General features: G+C 35.7%; 1 protein-coding gene across 1 annotated transcript in view; it reads left to right on the forward strand.

Moving 5' to 3' along the window:
- Positions 1 to 18,970, forward strand: part of bmp1b (bone morphogenetic protein 1b) — a 33,152-nt gene that overhangs the window by 4,368 nt on the left and 9,814 nt on the right. The window contains exons 2-12 of the mRNA XM_051121640.1: positions 328 to 438; positions 1,921 to 2,070; positions 2,483 to 2,600; positions 4,896 to 5,074; positions 6,121 to 6,226; positions 13,919 to 14,043; positions 14,439 to 14,579; positions 14,696 to 14,748; positions 17,906 to 18,008; positions 18,223 to 18,339; positions 18,429 to 18,574. Of these exons, the coding sequence (XP_050977597.1) occupies positions 328 to 438; positions 1,921 to 2,070; positions 2,483 to 2,600; positions 4,896 to 5,074; positions 6,121 to 6,226; positions 13,919 to 14,043; positions 14,439 to 14,579; positions 14,696 to 14,748; positions 17,906 to 18,008; positions 18,223 to 18,339; positions 18,429 to 18,574 (1,349 nt within the window). The remainder of the gene's footprint in view (positions 1 to 327; positions 439 to 1,920; positions 2,071 to 2,482; positions 2,601 to 4,895; positions 5,075 to 6,120; positions 6,227 to 13,918; positions 14,044 to 14,438; positions 14,580 to 14,695; positions 14,749 to 17,905; positions 18,009 to 18,222; positions 18,340 to 18,428; positions 18,575 to 18,970) is intronic.

Genomic DNA, 18,970 nt, shown 5'->3' on the forward strand with positions numbered 1-18,970 from the left:
TGGTCATTAGAAAAGTCTTTATTCGGGTGTTGCTGCTGGCGTGTGGTTCCTTTTCAGTATCTCCCCACATCCTGACTGACCTGTATGGGAGCGCATCCATTAAAAGTCAGAGTTAAGACTGGCATACAAGTTGCAGCTGTGACTTCAGGGAGCTATTGTGGCTTTACCCTTACGACCCCCAGATTTAGTTTCTGGGGACCTATACACAACTTCATTAAGCTGGGCTGAATGCTTCTCATTATGATGAGATTTTTTTCCTCATCCGTCTCAGAGGGTTGCATGCTGCTTGAGAAATTCACCTGGAGATATGCTCTTACTCTGTTTCAGCTGCTTTTCTGGGCGACATTGCTTTAGATGAGGAGGACTTGCGCTTGCTTAAAGCCAGCTATTTGGATGCAAGAGAGAATGACACTTCTAACATCTCTATACCTGATTCAGGTGAGTATGGTTATAAAGCATAAATTCAGTGCTGGGTAGTAACTGATTACATGTCATTTGTATAATTAGATCATTTGAAGGTAATCTTTAACAACATGTTCATGGTTCTCAGATGGTCAGGTAAACAAAATATTTAATTGTTCTTAGTGTTCATGTGTTTTTGACTTTTTTTTTTTTTGAAAATTGTTTATTTTAATTCTACATTGTTATTATTTAATAAATATTTTTTTTATATATCAACTTCCTTCATAAACCCCATTAATGTGACGTTTAATACACTTAATGTTGTTTAAAACAAAGAATGGAATATTTTGGTTTTTAATTTTTAGATTAATATGTTACAAAAATGATCCTGTTCCAATCTATGAGTTAGGTCAAAAGTATTCTAAAAGTAATAAGTAACTTGAAAGTAATCCGATTATTTTAATGTGTAATCTAATAGAATATGTTATGTCATTTACTTATGTAATTTGTAAAATTGCATTGATGATTCAAGGAGAAGTTCAGTTCCAGAACAAACAGTTACAGATTACTCACCCCCTTGTCATCCAAGATGTTTGTTTTTCTTTCTTCAGTCATAAAGAAAATTATTTTTTTTTAAGGGAAAACATTTTAGGATTTCTCTCCATATCCAATCCCCTAAAATTGAACTTCCAAAATGCAGTTTAAATGCAGCTTCTAAGGGCTCTAAATGATCCCAACCAAGGAAGAAGGGTCTTATCTAGCGAAATGATCAGTTATTTTCTAAAAAATGTACAATTTATATACTTTTTAACCTCAAATGCCCATCTTGTCTAGCTCTGCATGTACTCTGTGTATTCCAGTTCAGTACAGTTAAGGTATGTCGAAAAACTCCAATCTTAATATCTTTAAGCAGCAGCCACTAATGGAACAGCAACGGCATTCCAACGTCGTATTGCGCATTTGTGACTTTAACTGCTAACATCTATTTGACATTCTATTCAGCCATCTACTACGGGAGAACAGCTGGTTTGCCATAGTCTTTAAAACGTCACAGACCACATTAGGCAGATAAATGTTACATTTTATAGTATATACCACTGTAATTCCATCAGTATACGATTCTACCATTAGTCTTTCATTTAATCTGTGTGATATGTTGTTGAATTAAATAATAATATTTTAATGATTTTTTCATTTGTACAAAGATATGTCTGCTGTTGGCAACAGCACCTAGTTGCTTAATGATTTTTACATTCTCGACTACGGTGGGGTTACAGCCTACTTCGGTCATCGTAGCTGTTCCATTAGAAGCTGTTGCTTAAAGTCCCTAATTTCTTTATGACGGAAGAAAGGAAGACATGAACATCTTGGATGACAAGGGGGTGAGTAAATTATCTGCAAATTTTGTTCTGGAAGTGAACTCCTTTAAATACTTGAATCTGTGCAATCAAGCCTTTACAAATTTTATAAAATATTTTGAGTAAGTATATTTTGTCTGAAGTATTGTCTTTGCCCTAGCAAACAGATCCTCAGCTAATGGCAATGCAAAGGACGACCCAGTTTTGGCCAAGAAAAGCCTTCTACGCAGACGGAGAGCAGCCACAGCCAGACCTGAGAGAGTTTGGCCAGATGGCATAATACCCTATGTCATTAGTAGCAACTTCAGTGGTAAGTTCCTATATTTTATTTTGTTTTATTTTATTTTTTGTTTTGTTTTGTGCTTTTTTTTGCATGTTCTCCTAATATTCCAGTGCAGTTTTCTTAATTGTTGTTTTAGGATTAGGTCATAGTTCAATTAGGACATTTAAGTCATTTTTATAATCGTGCCTTAGGGAAAACATCACTGGTGTGCGTCTTGAGACAAGACAAAGGCACTGATATATTTTAAGATCAGTCAGTGCAAGTTTCTTTCTGTTGAAACAGCTCGGACTCACATTTTAGTCTAGGGCTAGGCTGAAGCCTTGTCTGTGAAACTAAGAGTTAAAGCCTTAATATCCTTTTTAATCAGTTGGCGCTTTAACTCAAAGTGTTATCAAGAGGACCTCAGTTTTTTTTACTGATTTGAACCAAACCCCTGTAGGCAGCCAGCGAGCCATTTTCAAACAAGCCATGCGTCACTGGGAGAAACACACTTGCGTGACTTTCATGGAAAGAAGCACAGAGGAGAGCTATATCGTCTTTACCATCCGGCCTTGTGGGTAAGTTCACGTCTTCCCCATGTCTGTGGAGAGACATCTGTTGCTCCCCATTAATGTCCCTCCACACATATTGATTATTCCAGTTTCTCCCTCATTCCCTGATGCACAGAAACGCACATCCCTGCCAGCATTCAAAAGCTCCAATCTTTTCAGCAGTTTTCTTTATCTGGCTTTCTATAGGCACTGACAGCACAAACAAGTTTTCTTCTAGAGCAAATCCGGCTCCCATCAGATGCTGCAGTGTGGTTTGTGTCATTTTCAGTGAAACTTCATTTGAATATACACTAATGCATCCAAAACTAATAGGAATTTGCTAAATCGATATTCAATTGCCAGCACAGCCTAGTCTCCTATGCTCAATTAAAACAGTAATATTGTGAAATATTATTGCAATTTAAAATAGCTGTTTTTTATTTGATTTTATTTTAAAACATAATTTATTCCTGTGATGCAAAGCTGAATTTTCAGCAGCCATTACATCAGCCTTCAGTGTCATGTAGTCCTTTAGAAATCATTCTAATATGCTGATTAGCTGCTCAGGAAACGTTTATTATTATTATTATTTAGTAAAAACTGTGATTTAATTTCTTTCAGGATTCTTTGATGAAAAGAAAGGTAAAAAAAATTGTATTTATTGGAAACAGAAATCCTTTGTAGCTTTATAAATGTCTTTCCAATTACTTTTGTTCATTCATTATTTTCCTTTCTTTTCTTTTTGACCCCAAACATTTGAACGGTAAGCGAGCACTCAACCATTTAGCAACACCCTGGCAATCATCTACAGCAAATTATGTGTAATCACTAATCACCATTCCAGTTTAATTTTTAATGGAATTGAATGGAATTTGTTTTTATTAAATGGAATGAATAATTGACTATGAGTGTATATGTGGCTATTAGTTGAAAAAAAAAAAGAGGAATTTTTCATGGCTCTGACAGCCACGTCACTACACAGTTCACAATCCAGTAGTTCTTGTGCTGCCTTTGACAAAAACATCCTCACTTCAGATTCAGTCAGTGCAAAACCCTATTTTCTCAGCAGCGGCAGATCCTGACCTCAAGGTCTGAATGACAATGGAGTTTGCTGCAATTAGCTCATCGTTTGTCTCCTTTAAATTGAGCTAAACTAAGTTGAGCTTTGAATCAAAAGACTGAATGATGACGGATGAACTTGAACGGATGATGGTTGGCCCTTTGCACAAATTAGCAAGGTAAAAGGGCAGCGCAAATCAGCATAAGGTCGCAGACAAGCACAGCCGATGTAAATCTTCTGCCATTCCAGATAACTTAATTCCAACATTCACAGCAATGTCAACCACCTTGACTGAAACATCTTGACTGTCGTTTGGCAAAACAGAGCAACAAAGTACAGATACTCCACTTGGTGGCTTTAGGAAAACGGCGAATGGTGTGCAATATGCAATATGTTATATATTTAAAATATTGGAGCAATATATCAGTAATTTATATGTGTCAAACTTCCTGCTGGCAGCTGGTGGCGCTATGACTGTAACTGAGCATTGGCAAGCCAGGACTTTGATCAAACACATGAAGTCTAGTGCATACTGGACATTGCATGTTTAAGTTAGTGTAAAACAAATAATTTCTTGTTGCCAGCAGGTGGCGCTATGATTATAACAGAATATTAGCTTTTAGATGTGTTCAGGCCAAGACCCTTATTGAACGGGAGAAGTTTGTGGCAGATCGAAGATTATATGCCTGAATTATGACAACTTCCTGTTTCATGGTGAAAAAAACGAGTTTGTCGGGCCCCCACGAACATGCCCTTCAACGAAAACTCAAGATCTTCACAATTTAATCTCACAAAGTGCTTTAGATTACACTGACCAAATTTGGTGTTGATCTGTTTAGATCTCTAGGAGGGGTTTGTTTAAATACAACCCTTGAAAATCACACAAACGGCACAAAACTTACTGAAAAAATTCAAAATAACAGACTTCCTTGTTGGGTTTTGGACTTCGTACCAGGGACTTTTTTTTATAGGTTTTGGCGTATTACATGTGTCTACAGAATTTCTTACATGTATGTCAAACAGCTTGAGGGGCACTTTGTCAAAATTTTATAGGTGGCGCTATTGAGTCATTTTGACACACCCACTTCTGAAACCCATATCAGATGTAAATTTACGAGCATGTTTAGGCACTCAAAAATGTGAGGAGAAGAAGAAGAAACTGAGTAATTCCAGTAGGGTCAAGCATTATTCACCACTTTACCAAATGTGTTTGGAAGATTGGTTGAAAAACATTTTCTAACTCCACTTTGGCTTTGTTGAAGGTGCTGCTCGTTTGTCGGGCGAAGAGGTGGAGGTCCACAAGCTATATCTATTGGGAAGAACTGTGACAAGTTTGGCATCGTGGTGCATGAACTTGGACATGTCATTGGATTCTGGCACGAGCACACACGACCAGACCGGGATGACCATGTTGATATATTTAGAGAAAACATCCAGCCAGGTACAATAACTATCTAAACCTCTATTACAAACTGCTGTAGAATGACTTCTTATCCGGGTTGGAAATTAATGAGAGCTTGTGGCAAAAATGCCACCAAAATAAAAAAATTGCCCCATAAATTCAAGACAAAGGGGCAAAAATGCCCCTGCACAATTAAACAGCATATTACGGCTGTCACAATTAAAATGGCATGTGAAAATGAATGAAAAGTGTCAATTCGCAGAATTACATTGACATCAGATTGCTTTTACACACTATTTTTTGAAGCAAAAAGGCTTATAACCAATCAAACGCGTTTCTTTTGAACTTAAGAATGCACTAGCCAATTAGAAGTGCTTAGATTAGTCATCGCTGAAAACGCCGGAGCTGTTGTTGATTGCGCAAGGTCGAGAATTCCCTCATCATAAACAACACAGTGTAGATATGATGCAAATGATAGATTAATTTCGTAGCTTCAGTGATTAAAATGGGAGTTTTTGCATAACTTGTCCTAGACTTGACTAATGTCATGGACTGACATGTTTATCTATGAAGACAGAATGTGACGTGCCCAAAACAAAAACGTTTTAGAATGTTTTCAATATAAAATCATATACAGAAAATGTTATATTACAATATAAAGAACGGTAATCTACAGTAATGATTTTTGTCATAGTATTGCAGCACTATGAGCTCCTGTTTTTTACATGTAGAATTTAGATGCAATTTTAAACAGTCTATTGTTAATGACAGTAACAGTTTACAAAAAGTAATTGGGTAAATTTAAGTATTTGACATTAAAGACAACATAGTAGTTTATAATAATAACAATTTTATAACGGTAAGGTGATTATAAAAATAGTTCTCACAAATGTAAAAAAATGCCACTGAAAATCAATACCGGAGGTAAATATTAATTTCTGACCCTGCTTCTTATTTTCCTGTAGCTGGTAATTATAGCCAGAATTATAACTTAAACGCATTACACTACATCTAAAATCCCGGATAATTCATTATTGCATGGGATTTAGTAAAGAGTGTGATAAAACTTATGTTGTACTTCACAGGTCAGGAGTACAATTTCATAAAGATGGAGCCAGATGATGTGGATTCGCTAGGGGAGGTTTACGATTTTGACAGTATCATGCATTACGCCAGAAACACCTTTTCCAGGTTTGGACTCATACGCCTTTTATGTAACTTGTACATAAGAACACTATTGTAGAGACAGCCTGATAACATGTAAATGTAAATTGTAGTAAATTTCAAGTAATTAAAAGGAAATACCAAGTAGCGCAATAAATTAGACATAAAAGTTTGATTGCAGAAAGACTGAAATAGTATATTTTTTGTAAATGTACTTTTGTAATGTTTTATTTACAACTGTCATTTTTTTTGTACAGTGTACAAATGAATACAAATTCTGCTAAATACCACTTCAGTCTGACTATGCAGCCTCCCACTGACACTTATAACTTAAAATCAACCATTAATTATCCTTCAACACATTAAACAATAAAAACACAAATATTAATTTCACTACACTAATTCCAAATGACAGAGACGTCATTGTATGTGTTAGTGTTTTGTTTTAAGACAAATGTTGAGCTGATGGGACAGAGTGGGACTTGAGGGCTTGGCACTCTAAAAGACCGCTGACTAACCTGTTGTTAGTGGCTTGAGGATGGAGATCCAGCCAGCTGCTTTGAGGGGGCCTGTTGTTTAGGACAAGCAGGAAGGAATTCAGACAGGCAGCCAAGGCTGAAGTGCAGTTAGACGTTTAGGTAGAGTGTCCTTTGGTCAGCTCTTTTGGGTCTCAGAAAGCTGCTCTGAATTGACTATGTTGAAAATTCGCAGACAGTTTGAAAACAGCTAGAATAATGTTGTTTAAGAGAATTCATTTTCAAGGTTGTTTTGGTCAGCTTCTGTAAAGAGTCACATAACTCTGTAATACTATATTCAGTGTTCCCATGGTCATAAAAATGTCATTTATTTCTGTATAATGTGTTGAATTTTGTTTCTAAATTATTTTAGCTTGATAATGATCTTTCTGTGGAGTAAAACTTGCTCACAACCAGTGGCGATTTCTTTAAGACTGCAAGGGAAGCTCAGCTTCCCCTATAATGTCACAAAATTAATGGTCAAATTATGTACTATTGTATTAACATTTTATTGACTAAAAATGCGTTAGAAAACGTTCATCTCAAAGACGAGTTCGTTCAAAATCAGTTAGATATAGCAGGTCGGCTGACTTGATTTTCTTCTCATACATTCCCGTAGCGTCACAGTGCATTTCCACGTTGAAGCCCAGCGTCCATTGACTTCAATGCGGCTGCTTTGAACGTTTTTTTTCAGTGCTTTGAAACTAGACGGTCATTGGATAAACGCTGCGATTATGTCCCGCCCACGGACGCTCAGCGTCTCTGGGGGTGAATGAGGAGCAAATGAGGAGTGGGCTGGCCTGGACTCCGAGCTTCTGCGTGATGATTGGAGGGTCTGTCGAAAGATTGCATCTCCTTTTGACTGACAGCGATTTTGTACTATAAGGAATCGCTGAAGCTATTCGCGCTCAGTCCCATCGCGGATTTCTCAAGTTCAGTCGAAATAAAAACTGCTGCAACCTATTTCTTTATATTTGCTTGGCGAAATTGCTTGATTTTCATCATACATTTCACACAATTATACACCACATTCCTTGTTTCACTTTTACAGAGTTTAATTTTTTTTTAGATCGTTCATTCATTCATTCAATATTTAATGTAGTAATCAATATATATATATAGATTACTACATTAAATATAACATGGAGGATGACTATAAATTGTCGACCTGATTTATATATATATATATTATATATAGTGTATCTTGTAATCTTGAAAAATTTTAACATAACATAATGAAACCTTATATTTCTATTAAAATACTTTATACATAAATAAATAAATAAATCTCCATAATAACCTTATTTAAATTGCAAAATATTTATACTATATAGTAGCATCTGACTAAAAGAAAAAATACATCATATTTTGCATAATAAAACTAAAGCTTTTTTTTTACGATTGTTTGCATTGTGACTTACTTATGACAATAAGGCACATTCTTGTGAATAAATAAATAGACAATTTTATGATGTAGGCCGAAAATGAGCTTCCCCTATTTGACAGACCAGTAGCCGCCACTGCTCACAACATAGTGCTGTTTCGATTTGTGATTTCTGTCCTTTCAGTTCTTATTTTTCATTAATCAGTCAAATGTATTCACTAGTTGGTCTAGGTGATTCACTAACAAACTGGTATGAATCAAAATGACTTTAAAAAATCCTTAAAGGCCATGCACAAAAAAAATGTTAATAACTGGGGTTGTACCCTTTCGTAAGGTACTAATATGTACCATTTAGGAATAAATAAGCAGGGCTGTGTAAATTACACATTAACCTACACAAACTGTAGTCCATTGCTGATCACAGATTACATAATGAAAACCGTAGTTAGTAATGTAATTTAGGTTACTTATTTTAGGTAATGTATTCTGACTAGTTCTTTTTAGTTTACTTTTAGATTATTTTTTATCAAACCTGTTTTAAATAATCCATTTTGGCAAATCATAAATGTGTACTTTTTGAAAATTTAAAAGAGAAAAATAATTATAGTGAATCGGTAAATTATGAATGATGTTCTGCCATTGTGTGACTAATTAGGGCCCGAGCACCGGTGGTGCGAGGACCCTCTTGGAATTGCTCTGTTTATTATTATTATTATTATTTTTCTTCTTCTTCTTCTTCTCCAAAATGAATCGCATTTTTGAGGGCCTAAACATGCATGAAAAGTCATGAAACTTTGCACACGCATCAGAACTGGCATGAAAATTTACATCTGATATGTGTTTTCGAAAGTGGGTGTGGCAAAATGGCTCGATAAGCGCCACCTATACACTTTCAGCGGAGTGCGTTTCGAGGTCACTTTTCACAGATGATTACAAAAATTGGTACACACATGCAACACACCAATACCTACAAAAAGTCTCTTTGAGCAAAACCCGAAACCCAACAGGAAGTCTTTTCTATTTTAATTTTCTCAGCAATAAAATGCCATTTCCAGGCGACAAGAAAAAAACGAACTCCTCCTAGAGATTTATTAAGATCAACACCAAATTTGGTCAGTCTAATCTAAAGCCCTTTTGACATTAAATTGCGAAAATCTTGAGTTTTCACTGGAGGGCGTGTCCGTGGCCATTCACTCTGATGTTTCGCCATGAAAAAGGAAGTTGTTATAACTCAGCCATAGAATGTCTGATCTGCCCCAAACTTCACATGTTTGATAAGAGTCCTAGCCTGAACACATGGCCATGCTCATATTCAATTATAGTCATAGCGCCACCTGCTGGCAACAGGAAGTGACATGTTTTACGCTGTAAGAAACTCCACCTAGAGATTTCATGAAATCAACATTATATTCAGTCAGTCAAATCTAAAGGCTTTTGCCATGTTAAATTGTGAAGATCTTGAGTTTTCATTTGAAGGGCGTGTCCGTGGCAGCCTGACAAAATTCGATGTTTCGCCATGGGAATAGAAGTTTCTATAACTCAGCCATACAAAGTCTGATCTGCCCCAAACTTCACATGTTCGATAAGAGTCCTGGCCTGAACACATCTAGAGGCCAATATTCCGTTATAATCATAGTGCCACCTGCTGGCGACAGGATATGACTTGTTTTACACTAACTTAAACATGCAATGTCCAATTTGCACCAAATTTCACATGTTTGGTAAGAGTCCTGACCTGAAGACATCTAAAGGCCAATATTCAGTTATAATCACAGCGCCACCTGTTGGCAGCAGGATATATCATGTCTTACACTAATTCAAGTGTGCCATGTTCAATCTACACCAAACTTCATATGTTTGACAAAAGCGCTGGCCTGAAGACATCCACATGCCAATATTCAGTTACAGGCATAGCGCCACCAGCTGGCAGTACGAAGTTTGGCACATCTAAATGACTTTGACATATTTCTCCTAAATTTACTATGTGAAAAGCATAGTGCCCACCATTTTCCACTGATCGGCGGTGAGCCCGGGTGCGAGGGCCCTTTCATCGCTGCTTGCAGCTTTAATATGTAATCATGTAATCCTTAAAAATTACAAGCATTTTAAAATCTAATTAACTCTAATTACAAATACTTAATTTTAAGAATCTGATTATGCAAAATTGTACATGAACTCAGTTACTATCCAGCACTGTAAATAAGGTACAGAGATGTACCTTTTTGCTTTTGTACCTTTATTGCTTCTTTAACTTTGTCCTTTTTTTCTAAGAGTGTGAAAAATTGTTTTGAATAAAATGCATAGGGGTCAATGCTTTTCTTTTAAGGTGCGTAGTCAGTCTGAGAGAATCTTCACATCTATCTCTAAAGCAGGAATATTCACATTGTGCGGCTTTACCTCCAGCGTTTTGCAGTCAGGGGATCCTGGAATTGGGCCAAAACAAATAAAACTCTTCCAGGCCTTTTGTCCTGGACAATTGCCCGGCTGTAGCGCTGTTGTTCTCTGGCATGCATGGTGGGCTCCAGGGAGTTGCAATCCAGAGAGGCGGTGCATTAAACTCCACTCTGACCACTCTGCATCCACTTGCTGAACATCAGGGTGCTGTTGTCATGGGAACTAGACGACAGCAAAGAACAATCATTCTGTCTTAAGAGCAGCAGAGAGGAATACTACATAGTTGGACAGGTGCCAATCAAATATGCTTCATATTTGATTGATGCAAGCTGGATCTCTGATGTTATAATCATGTACAGTGACTTTTAACTTGTGCACAAGAGATATGAGTGCAACAGTTAAACATGTCCATATTTATATAGAAAAAAACTATGGAAAAACAGCGCAATCGAATAAAAAAAACCTGTGAAGAACTACTATTGTATGTCTGATATGTGACCCTGGACCACAAAACCAGTCTTAAGTGGCTGGGGTATTTGTAGCAATAGCCAAAAATACGTTGTATGGGTCAAAATTATTGATTTTTCTTTTATGCCAAAAATCATTAGGAAATTAAGTAAAGATCATTTTCCATTCCTACTGTAAATATATCAAAACTTAATTTCTGATTAGTAAAATGCATTGCATTTGGACAACTTTAAAGGTGATTTTCTCAATATTTAGATATTTTTGCACCCTCAGATTCCATATATTAAAATAGTTGTATCTCAGCCAATTATTGTTCTATCCTAACAAACCATACATCAGTGGAAAGCTTATTTATGAGCATGATGATGTATAAATCTCAACTTCAAAAAATTGACCCTCATGACTGGTTTTGTGGTCCAGGGTCACATATATCATGGTGCATCATGGTGACAGGCTGAAAGCTGCTATTTATTGTTTTTACAGCACATTTATAGTTAATAATAGTCTACTGCTGTTATACCTTCAGTCATTTTGAATATGAATTAGATTGACTTGAGATTTTGTATTTTAAAGCATTTTACTTGTATTATTTCTAAATATATAATATGTATAAGACAAGTTTGTACAAGATGTAGTTGTAGTTCATGCATCTTTTTTGCAAAGATATTTAAAGTGATTTGTACATTTGTGATGCAATCTAGGAAAACCCAACACATGGTGAAATTTTACCTTTTTAGCTTTTATGAAGCTGGGTTCAAGACTGTTTTTATTTTGTCCATAGCTTGAACGTAACCAAAGTTATGGCTATCTTAAGTTGGCTGATAGCGATGATTTTCAAGAATGGAATTTTGAGAAAAACGGGTTTAAAGTGAGACGACTTTCACTTTCACTGTACCAGTTTAACGAGAGCTGTCTGTCAAGTTAGGAGCGCTATACTGCATCATTACACAAACAGACGAACGTCTGTTTTCTGTTGTTTATCATGGGCATAGTCTCCGAACTTTTGATTAACTTTTTTGTTTAGATAGCACGAATAATGCAGCCTACCTTGTAGTAAAAGCGAGCGCGGAGCAACTTCCCGCACTGTGCATAAAACAGACTGTCATTGGACTCCTCCTCTTTAGTAACTTCATCATCCGATCCTCCATCTCTGGATGTGAAATAGTCCATTATAGCATCATTTAGGGCACTGACATCACCAAGATTGAGCAGATTGAGACAAGTAAGAGGTTAAGTGAGCAGCTGCAGTTCTTCAGACTACGTTGTTGCACTCCGCCAACTCACAATATTAAAAAATAAATAAATAAATAAACTTTGCGTGCCGTAGTTTACTCAGGAGAATGTGAATTTTTTTAAATATGTTACGGGGTTTATTTTGATAGGTAAACTGTTTTTGTGGTGTCAAGGGAAAGCACTTCAGCAGCACGTTCTTAACATAAGAGAAAGACACAGTCATTTCTGCTTGCTGCAATAGACGGCTATTTTTCTGTACTAAACAAGTGAATTTCGCAGAGATATTTACAAAGATGATAGACAAGATGTTATAGAGTAATAATTTAATGAAAACCTAATTTTGACCAAAAAATGACATTCAACCTATTTTTCGAGTTTTGGAAACATCCCAGCGCGACATCCGACTGGTTTTCCCAGATCGCATCACATTTACATCTTGTTGACAACTTCATGTTTGGTGCACTTGAAGTAGAATTTTAATTTAACTAGAAAAAGTTACTTGGATCATGCTGTAGTTAGATTTTCAAGTTGGCTAGTTAAAAAAAAAAATCGAGAATCGGTCAAACGTTCTGAAAGAATTGAGATTTAATTTTTTTGCCATGGCTCTAGAAATGGTTTGGACACCTAGGACACTTACATATAATTAAAAATATTTCTTCATCTTCTTCACAAAATAAGCTAAAACTAAAAATACATTGGCATAGATATAAAAAACTAAAAGTGACAAACAACAAAATTACTGACATTTTTGACTTAGATTAAAATGAAAAAAAAAAATCTTAATTTAGAATATGAACAAATCTAATTGCATATCAATTGTACAAAAATAAGACTGCACTGGAGACTTCACAAGAATAAATATGTTAAAATATAAAGCATTTTTGAAGGCAAAAATGTCGTTATTGTGTTTTTGATTGAATAAATTAAGCCTTGGTGAACATAGACTTACTTCAAAAACATTAAAAAATCTTTTTTTTTTTTAATTAATCATGTACAGTGGTGCCAAAATGTGTTTGGACAACTGAGACACTTAGCAAAAGCCAACTGTACGTTGTATGGGTCAAAATGATCTATTTTTCTTTTATGCCAAAAGTCATTAGGATATTGAGTAAAGATCATGTTCCATGAAGATATTTTGTCAATTTCCTACCCTTAAATATGTCAAAACTTAATTTTTGATTAGTAATATGCTTAAGAACTTCATTTGGACATCTTCAAAGGCGATTTTCTCAGTATTTAGATTTTTTGCACCCTCAGATTCCAGATTTTCAAATAATTGTATCTCAACCACATATTGTCCTATCCTAACAAACAATACATCAATGGAAAGCTTATTTATTCAGCTGTATGTATGTACAGGATATAAAAAAACTGACCCTTATGACTGGTTTTGTTGTCCATGTTCACAATTAAGTTAGATTTAATAACGGCTTGTGTAGCATTTGTTTGCATGCAGTGACTTGCGGACAATTGTGGATTATTCGGGTGTTAAATGTAAAATACTTATTAGGTCACTGTGGTCTCATAACAAATCAAAGACGTAAGAAAAATGTCTGTTCTTTATCAGTTTTATAACCCTAACGTTGACTGTGTTTACTCTCTGTGGACTTTCAGTGCAATACTGTGAGCACTGCCTCAATATATAATATGATTGTTTTTCAGATACATTCTCCTTACTTTAAAACACAAATAATATGGGGGACTGTTTTTGTGTCTGAAAAATAGGGGCATCTATCTTGATACCATGCTGCCAAAGTATGAAGTTGATGGAGTCCGACCTCCCATCGGGCAGCGGACGAGACTGAGCAAAGGGGACATCGCTCAAGCTAGAAAATTATACAAGTGCCCAAGTAAGTGGCCCTTACATCTCAGGCAACTTTGTACTATAGCAGCTGGTCTTATATCACTGCATGACCGTTTTTTGTTTTTTTTTTTGCTTCCAAAATTTGGTGTGTTTTTGACAGATGCATTTGTGACTGTGACATCAGTTTAATTATCCATGTAAAGTGGGTGAATGAAACAGCTGTGTTATTATCTCCTGTAACAAAGCATTTGTTTTTGCAGTCATCTCTTTTAATCTTAGCTGGAATGATAGTGATTTCCCACTTCAAAATGGACGCATGATCCTTAAAACTGACCTTACCATCTGCAAAGCTCCTACTGTTTTCCAATAAGAGGATCCGGTTTCCAGGTCAAGCATCTGTGAGTTTGTCTCGATGTGGTTTTGACTCTGGTTTGTGCACAGGATGTGGCGAGAGCCTTCAGGACAGCACTGGAAACTTCTCCTCCCCTGGGTACCCTAACGGATATGCTGCACATCTTCACTGTATATGGAGGATATCGGTCACGCCGGGGGGAGAAGGTAGAAGAACTTTATATAGGATATGTACACATATATGAGCAGGATAATTTCACTGTACCTTCTTTTTTGCATTACACACACAAATCACTTTCAGTCAAATTATAATAAAATAGAAATAAATAGACATTTTTTTCAAACAGCTTATGAAAAGCATTTATATCTAAAACAATGTACGTTCAAAATGTTGGGGTTGGTAAGATTTTTTTTTTAAAGAAGTCCACTTCCAGAACAAAAATGTACGGATAATGTACTCACCCCCTTGTCATCCAAGATGTTCATGTCTTTTTTTCAGCCGTAAAGAAATTGTTTTTTGAGGGAAACATTTCAGGGATTTTTTTCCATATGATGGACTCTTGGACTCTATAATAGAGAGCTTGACATTAAAAAGTATATAAATTGTAATATTTTTATGCAAATAACCATTCATTTCGCTAGATAAGACCCTTCTTCCTCGGCTGGGATCGTTTACAACCGCATTTGTAACCCTGGACTACAAAACCAGTCTTAAGTCGCTGGGGTTTATTTGTAGCAATAGTCAAAAATACATTGTATGGGTCAAAATTATTGATTTTTCTTTTATGGCAAAAATAATTAGGAAATTAAGTAAAGATCATGTTCCATTACGATATTTTGTAAAATTCTGTAAATGTAATACTGTAAATGTATGAAAACTTTATTTTTGATTAGTAATATACATTAAGAACATTATTTGAAGAACTTTAAAGGTGATTTTCTCAATATTTTGATTTTTTTGCACCCTCAGATTCCTGATTTTTAAATAGTTGTATCTCGGCCAAATATTGTCCTATCCTAACAACTATACAGTCATGTGAAAAAGTTAGGACACCCTATTGACTTCCATGGTTTTCCGTATCCGGACATCGTTAAAAAAAACTGGTCCTTGGTTGGTCTTAAAATTTCAAAAATAAAACCTCAGATGAACAACAACACATGATAAATTGCGCCGTGTCATTATTTACTGAACAAAAATAAAGCCAAAATGGAAAAGCCATGTGTGACAAAGTTAGGACACCCTTACTGTTAACATTGGAATTAACAGGGTAAATCAAGGTCAAGCACTGCTAATCAAATACCTTTGATGAACTGATCATCAGCAAGTCTGAGCTCCTCTATAAACGCATAAGCTTTGTCAGTTTGCTGGTCTGGAGCCTTCAGGTATGTGTTAACACAATGCCAAGGAGGTAAGACATCAGCAATCATCTTAGAGAAGCACTTGTTGCTGCCATTAATCTGAGAAGAGTAATACGGCCATTTCCAAACAATTTGAAGTTTATTCACAAGTAGAAGACATTTAAAACAGACACCTCTCCTTCCAGGAGTGGATGTCCCAGAAAATTCATCCCCAGATCAGACCATGTAAAGCTCAGAGAAATGGCAGACAACCCAAAAACTACACCTCAGACTCTACAGGCCTCAGTTAACATGTTAAATGATAAAGTTCATGACAATACCATTAGAAAAATATGGGACAAAAATGGCATGTTTGGAAGGCTTGGCAGAAGAAAGCCTCTTCTAAAAAAAAAAAAACATTGCAACACAGTTTAGGTCTGCAAAGCTGCATCTGAACAAAACACAAGTCTTCTAGAATAATGTCCTTTGAACGGACGAGATCGAAGTGGAGATGTTTGGCCATAATGCACAGCGCCAAGTTTGGTGAAAACCTAAAGAGCATATCAGCACAAACACCTCATACCAAAAGACAAGCATGCTGGAGGGGGGCTGATCATTTTGGGCTTATTTTGTAGCCACAGGACCTGGACACCTCACAGTCATTGAGTTGGCCATGAACTCCTCTGTATATCAAAGTATTCTAGAGTCAAGTGCAAGAGCATCTGTCCGACATCTAAAGTTGGGCCAAAATTGGGTCATGCAACAGGACAATAATCCCAAGCACACCAGCAAATCTACAGCAGAATTGCTGAAAAGAAAAGAATCAAGGTGTTGCAATAGCACAATCAAAGTCCAGAGCTCATCCTGACTCAAATGCTGTGGTGAGAGCTGTGCATAAGCAAATGCCCACAAACCTCAATAAACTGGAGCAACGTTGAAAAGAAGAGTGGTCCAAATTCCTCCAGAACGATGTGAGAGACTGATAAAGTCACATAGAAAATGAATGCTTCAAGCTACTGCTGCTAAAAGTGGATCTACAGGTAATTGACTCATAGGGTGTCCTAACTTTGTCACACATGGCCTTTCCCTCTTGGCTGTATTTTTCTTAAATAAATAATGACACTGTGTGATATGTCATGTGATAAAGTTTATCTGAGGATTTATTTTCCAAATTTTAAGACCTGCCAAGGACCAGATATTTTTTTTTATTATGTCCTGATACAGACAACCATGGAATTCAATAGGGTGTCCTAACTTTTTCACATGACTGTACATCAATGAAAAGCTTATTTATTCAGCTTTCATATGATGTATAAGTCTCAGTTTTGAAAAAATGACCCTTACGACTGGTTTTGTGATCCAGGGTCACATTTGGGATCGATTGAACCGCATTTAAACTGCATTTTGTAAGTTCAAAATCAGGGCACCATATCAGTCCATTATATGGAGAAAAATGCTGAAATGTTTTCCTCAAAAAACAATGTCTTTACGGCTGAAGAAAGAAACACATGAACAATTTGGAAGACACTGGAAGTGACTTCTTCTTCAATGCTTTTATCTAGGATGGATGCGTTGACTTTTATCAAAAGTGACAACAAAGACATTTCTAATGTTATGTATTGATTTCTAATATATATTTAGAACTTTTTGTTCTTTAAAGAGCAAAAAAATGTATTGGTTTCCACAAAAATATCAAACACTGATAACAATAATGTCTCGAGTAGCAAATCGGCATGATTTCTGAAGGATCATGTGACACTGAAGACTGGACTAATTATGCAGTTGCATCACAGGACACGATATGCAATATATAATATTGAATAATAATAAAAAAACAAAACCTACCCATCATTGAAAATGTACGATTTCATATGTGTGAGGTCACGAATTAGCCACCTCGTAAAATATGTACGAAGTGGTCTTGAAATAGTGTTAAACTGTAATAATATTTCACAATATTTCTGTTTTATATATATATATATATATATATATATATATATATATATATATATATATATATATATATATATATATATACACAACATAATATTTGAAATTGTAATATTATTTCACAATATTTCTGTTTTTACTGTATTTTGATCAAATAAATGCAGCCTTGGTAAGAATAAGAGACGTCTTTCAAAAATATTAATATAAGATGTTCATACTGACCCAGTTTTGACTCCCAGCTTTTCTCTGTTTTTGTCTTTCTTTGTTAGATCATTCTTAATTTTACTTCAATGGATCTGTACAGAAGTCACTTGTGCTGGTACGATCATGTGGAGATCCGTGATGGATACTGGAGAAATGCACCTTTGAAAGGTTCTCATATTTATTAAGAATATTTCTGCATTTTTGTGTCTTAAATTCATGTTTATTATTTATTTGTTTGATTAAAAAAAACGTCTCTTGGCTGTAAAATTATTGAAAAGAAGGACATGTAAACAATGTGTAACTACATAATTGAATTCTTCCTCTGGAAGAAATGTGAGTCTTCATTTAATGTCTTTCATTTAATTTGTTGCATTTGCTTTAGGCCGTTTATGTGGAGACCAGCTACCTGAGGCTATTGTGTCCACAGACAGTCGACTGTGGATTGAATTTCGCAGCAGCAGTAATTGGGTGGGGAAAGGCTTCTCTGCTGTCTATGAAGGTATAAGTCCACTGATCACCAGCTGTGAGGCTCACCTTTTCACTGAACTGATGTAGAGTTAATAAGTGATGTCCTGTCCATGGTTTCAGCTATTTGTGGAGGTGAAGTGAGAAGAGACAGTGGACAGATTGAGTCACCCAATTACCCTGATGATTATCGGCCTAATAAATTGTGCACGTGGAAGATCATTGTACCACAGGGATTTCATGTGGGCCTCATCTTCCAGTCATTTGAGGTAAGGTACATGTGTCTTGTTTTCTTGTTTGTTATTGTCATGTGGTGTTCTACAACAAGCCTCAGACAGCGATGCAACAAAGTGTCTGAGACCACAATAACATACACAATCAGGTTCCTTCTCAGGAAATAGTCATTTGTACATCATGTGTGTCTGCATGAGTATTGTTAATATAATTACAGAATAATTAACATTTTAATTAATAATGCAAAATAAAAGAAATTCCACCATTTCACTTAAATGCGCTATATAGAATCAAAATTCTTTTCTTTTCTATTCTATTCTGTTTTTGAGCTTTTTTTTGTCACTTTCCTGAAAAAGAAGCACACTTCAGCATACTTTTAAAAAGAGAACTTATTATGGAAATTAAATGCTCATAAAGAATATACTGAAGTG

Source organism: Labeo rohita, chromosome 10 (assembly GCF_022985175.1).
Source record: "Labeo rohita strain BAU-BD-2019 chromosome 10, IGBB_LRoh.1.0, whole genome shotgun sequence".
Taxonomy (NCBI): Eukaryota; Metazoa; Chordata; class Actinopteri; order Cypriniformes; family Cyprinidae; genus Labeo; species Labeo rohita.